The sequence below is a fragment of the Saccopteryx leptura genome, chromosome 6, assembly GCF_036850995.1.
Source record: "Saccopteryx leptura isolate mSacLep1 chromosome 6, mSacLep1_pri_phased_curated, whole genome shotgun sequence".
In the NCBI taxonomy this organism is placed as follows: Eukaryota; Metazoa; Chordata; class Mammalia; order Chiroptera; family Emballonuridae; genus Saccopteryx; species Saccopteryx leptura.
In genome coordinates this window covers 30,624,786-30,629,498 of record NC_089508.1, presented here as the reverse complement: position 1 = coordinate 30,629,498, position 4,713 = coordinate 30,624,786, and the positions used below count along the sequence as shown (strand labels likewise).

Sequence of the window (4,713 nt, the reverse complement as noted above, 5' to 3'; positions counted from 1 at the left end):
AAAAGACCAAGTGAGAAGCCCTAAAAGTTTCCCCCATACCCACCTATCTCCACAGTGAAACAGGAACACTAACATATCAGGAATGTAACAGCAGAGATTAATGCCACCACGTAACAGCTGCAGGGTGGTAATCCAAATCAAATTCCCATTTAATTCAATGATATTTCAGCAGCAAAGATCAAATGGGTCTTTGTCAATGATGATAAAGTACTTTAAACTTACAAGCAGAAGCCCCAATCACGTATATTGTGATCACTGGAAGAGATCATTAAGAAAACATGACAAGCCCTATTGTTGTAGGCACATAGGGATATAGAAAATTAATAAAGTTAAAATTGAGAAAATGCAAATTGACATTATCAGGAAGGAAGCAATAAGGAGACATAATTAGAGTTCACATAAATATAAAGAAGAAAATGAAAAGATACTATGAACAACTTTATGATGATAAACTTGAGAAAAATAAGAGAAATGCCTTGAAAAATATAGTCCACCAAAATTAACACATGAATAAAAGAATGAATAGTTCCATTTGTATAATATTAAAGGGATTGAATCTGAAATCATACATTCACATGGAATTTCAGTTAATTCTTCTAAATAGTTTTGAGAAATCGCAGGTCTTACCCTCATTAAACTTTATAATTTCAAGGAAGCAATCACACGGAATGGGCAGTGTAGGTGAGGACCAGGACCACCAACACCTACACATCATACATAAGGAGGGCACGAAGGCCCTGCCACTGCAGCCCCAAGCAGGAAGGACACGACAGGAAATAACTGGTTCACCATGCTCATCCAGGGTGGCCAAGGCGTGTTCAGATCTACAAAACAATCGATCCTCTGCCTGAAAAACTGGCTTCATCTCAGAGCACTTTCCTTTCCAGGTGTTCTTCTCTAATAAATACCTTGCACTCTAAACTCCAATTTGGTGTCCGCTCTGGAGAACTCAGACTGTCACAATGAAGTAATTACTGCAAGCACTTACCAACCCCAGTGTCAGGGAAGCAAAGAAGAGAAGCTGAGTTTCTATTATTATTAGAATACTGATGATTAAGGGAGATCCTCTGCAGAGCAGGGACCAAGACCCTTTGAGGAGGGCAAGGGACCAGCTACTGCTCATGCTTCAGGAACTCAGAGGAGGACCACCCTCCTAACCTTAGATCTGCAACTCAGATCTCTGAGGGTATGAAGCATGACCAACTGGTCCGGGGACTTCTAAGGAAGAATGAGGGTGGTTCTAACAGAGCTGGAATCCCAAACCAGACGTAACTACCAGAGAGAATGGCCCTAGCCAAAATGACACTAAGTAACTTTTAGTACACATCAAGTAAACTGAACTCCCTTCTTCCCTCATCCTTCATTCCAGGCTACCTCTATTGTCCCCTTTTGGCATAGCTACCTGGAAGACAGCTGGCAAACAGAATGGGATATAGTAGCACATCTCAGACACTACATCTTTCAGTACAAAGGCTGGAAAAGCTTCAGATCTGATAGACACCAGCTTCAAAATGTGTCTTTGCTGTTCCCTTGCCCAGGGTACATGAAGACATAAATGAAGTGTTTGAGCTCTTGCCCCCCAGTATGTTTTCCATTTGGTGCAAATAAATTCTTATAAAAATTCTCTAAAAAAAAGAAAAAAAATGACTTTCAGTAAAAATGAACTTTTAATATTGCTTGAAACACTGAACAAGAAGTAAAAACTTGCTACGAATCCATCGGTGTAATCTGATTCAAACACGGGAGATCCTTAATTTTTTCTTTAAACAGTAGACATGTTTTTCTATTATTAAAAAACTAGAGATCTTTTTTCAATGAAGCCAGAGCCTTAGTGATCCTCTTCTTTCTCCGCTAGCTCCTCTTCTTTCTCCACTAGCTCCTCTTCTTTCTCCGCTAGCTCCTCTTCTTTCTCCGCTAGCTCCTCTTCTTTCTCCGCTAGCTCCTCTTCTTTCTCCGCTAAATCCTCTTTCTCTGCTAGCTCCTCTTCTTTCTCCGCTAAATCCTCTTTCTCTGCTAGCTCCTCTTCTTTCTCCGCTAGCTCCTCTTCTTTCTCCGCTAGCTCCTCTTTCTCCGCTAGCTCCTCTTCTTTCTCCGCTAGCTCCTCTTCCTCCACTAGCTCTTTGTCCTCTTTGTTTTTACATTTTATACACAGCATAATGAAGAAACATAAAAACAAAAGAGCCAAAGGAATAAGCCACAATAAGAGTAGAGAACCCACCTTTCTCTGTGGTCCTTGGTCCTTGATCGGTGGGCCACTGTCAATACTACCTCCATTGCCCTTGTGTTGGCAGTAAGGGGGTGCCCAGCCATCATTACAGTGACAATGCAGTTTATTATTGCAGACCCCCTTCATGTTGCAAGTCTCAGGCTGACAGTCTTGTGACAGAGGAACCATAGTGACACACTCCTGGTGCTTGCAAATCTTCTCTGGACCACACACTGTGCCATCTTTCACTTGACCGTTATCAGGAATGGACATCCCGAAATGATAATCAGTGCCCCAGCAAACAGTGTCACTGACCTGATGCTGAAGTACTGAAGTATGATCTGTCAGATTAGGCATTACTGACACATGCTCACACTGAACTCGCCCACAAAGGATATTTGACGTGTTACATTTCAGGTATGCCATGCCTTTTAGACCACAGTGTCCAAAACGGTTTCCCTGGGAGTTGATTTCTTTATAGCAGTGCTGAGATGCACTCCTTGCACCTTCACCGAAAATCTCCTTGCACTGTTTGTCATGGCTATTACATCTCTTTTGATAGCAGTAGGCATTCTCGCTACAGGGAATCCCATCCTGTACGTATACATCTTCTGGGCACTCATGGAATGTCCCAGTGCACCACTCTGGAAGGTCACACTCACCGATTTTTTGTCTGCACACAGTCCCTGATGGCACAAACCTGCAGTCTTTGCAACAAAGCCCAAAAGCACAACGAGCACCAGGACTCAGAGTGCAGTTCAACAGACAGCAGGGATCTTGTGCACACTGCTTTAGAGATCCACAGTCACATTCCTCTCCTTTTTCAACAACTAGGTTCCCACAATACTGTAACTTAAAAATATTCTCTGGATGTGGAAGAGGGTTAATACATAACCCTTTACTGATAGTATAGTCCCAATACTGGCCATAACTGCAGTTGCTGAATTTAGTTGCTGGAACTTTGTAGGGATACATTACGCACCACCTGAAACCACACCGACACCACTGAGTGTCATGCACCATACCCAAATTATGACCAAGCTCGTGGGACACAGTAAGTGCAAAAGAATAGAGAGCATCGCCTTCAAAAGCATCCACTCCACAATTAAAAAACTTATGGCATAGGCCACCAACGTAGGCAAGACCAACCTTCATGCCAAATGATTTTTTAATGAAAAGATGGACTATATCATATTGCACTCGGGCATCAAGGTGCATATACTTCCAAAGAGAAAATGAATCCAGAGTGTCTTCTATGCTATCAGTGGAAAATGGGTTTCCTTTATTCCAGACCTCAACTGCAGTCAGAATTACATCAATCCTGAAAGGCTGATAGAGGAGACCTATTATATTGACCACATCAAGTACTTCACGCTGCACTACTGACACATTACTATGAGAGTAAGTGTATCGAAACTGGTCCACAACAACCACCAGCTCAAGAAATCGCAAGTGAGTCCACCAGCCCATGTAAGAACTTTGCATCAGAGTGCCTTTATACAACTCTTGCATCTTCAATTGGCTTGCTATTTTCTCTTCTGTTAAGCCACATCTCATAAGTGGGAGCTGTACATCTACCTTATACACGAGGTGTTCAAAAGTGGCAGAAAACCTAATTGGCTCAATTTCATAAGCAAGATCATTTATCTGTAGCATTCCTCGGAATCCTCCAGAACAGGTACTGAGGGCAGCCAGGGACTCGGGGACCCCCTGCACATAACCGTGATAGTAGCAGTCATCAGGGACATAAGGCTGCTCCTGGAGAAGGGCATGCTGGTCCGTGTAGGTGAACACCAAGAGTTGTCTGGGAACCAAGAACTTCTTGACCCTCATGTGGACAATGTGTCTCTGGCCCCCAAAGTGCAGGCTGTAGGAGAGCCAGCCTGGAGCCTTAGCATCTCTGTCCCTGCTGGTCACCTTCAAGGGGATCACCACTTCTTGGGAGAAGCGTTGGGAGGGCCTGGCCTGACAGTGGTCATATATGGACAGAGATACCTGAAACCACAGCAGTAGAAGAGTGCCCTTGGGGGGCACCAGAGCCTCACCCACTGTCATTCTGGAGCTGTCATTGTGGAGCCATCTGTTCGGGGCAGAAGCGGGCTGGCTATGAGGCACTGCTGGTACAGTTCCTCCCTCCGAGCTGCTCAGGGTGCAGGGTAGACCTCTATAGACCTGTGAGTTGGAAGAGTTGAGCCATCAGAGCCGCAGTGCTGAAAGTGAAAGCAGAAAGGGCTAAAATGGGGCTGGTGTGAAGGGAGGGTGAGGGAAGGAAAGAGAAGAAAGTGAAGGAAAAGTGATTCTCCAATTGGGGCAAAGCTAAAATCAATAAAATGCCTGAGATTGCCCTGATATATATATTAGGGGAGGAAGTGGGGAAAAGGGTAGGTTTCCAGAAAAAGAGATGTAGGGCATTCATCATACGTGGGTTATCGTTGAGTGTGGATAGTAGCTACATAAGGCTTCATTTCATAATAATCTCTAAACATGTAAACCAGCATAAAATTTTC

At 43.8% G+C, this 4,713-nt stretch overlaps 1 protein-coding gene across 1 annotated transcript; it reads right to left on the bottom strand.

Annotated features, from left to right (window-relative positions):
- Positions 1–1,828: 1,828 nt before the first annotated feature.
- On the bottom strand, positions 1,829–4,363 carry LOC136377021 (disintegrin and metalloproteinase domain-containing protein 20-like). The gene has a single exon (XM_066343604.1). The coding sequence runs from the start codon at positions 4,259–4,261 to the stop codon at positions 1,829–1,831; it is 2,433 nt and encodes an 810-aa protein (XP_066199701.1). The 5' UTR covers positions 4,262–4,363.
- Between the last annotated feature and the right edge of the window lie 350 nt (positions 4,364–4,713).

Excerpts from the sequence above, each read along its gene's own strand:
- LOC136377021 (XM_066343604.1), bottom strand. The coding sequence starts at position 4,261 with ATGACAGTGGGTGAGGCTCTGGTGCCCCCCAAGGGCACTCTTCTACTG.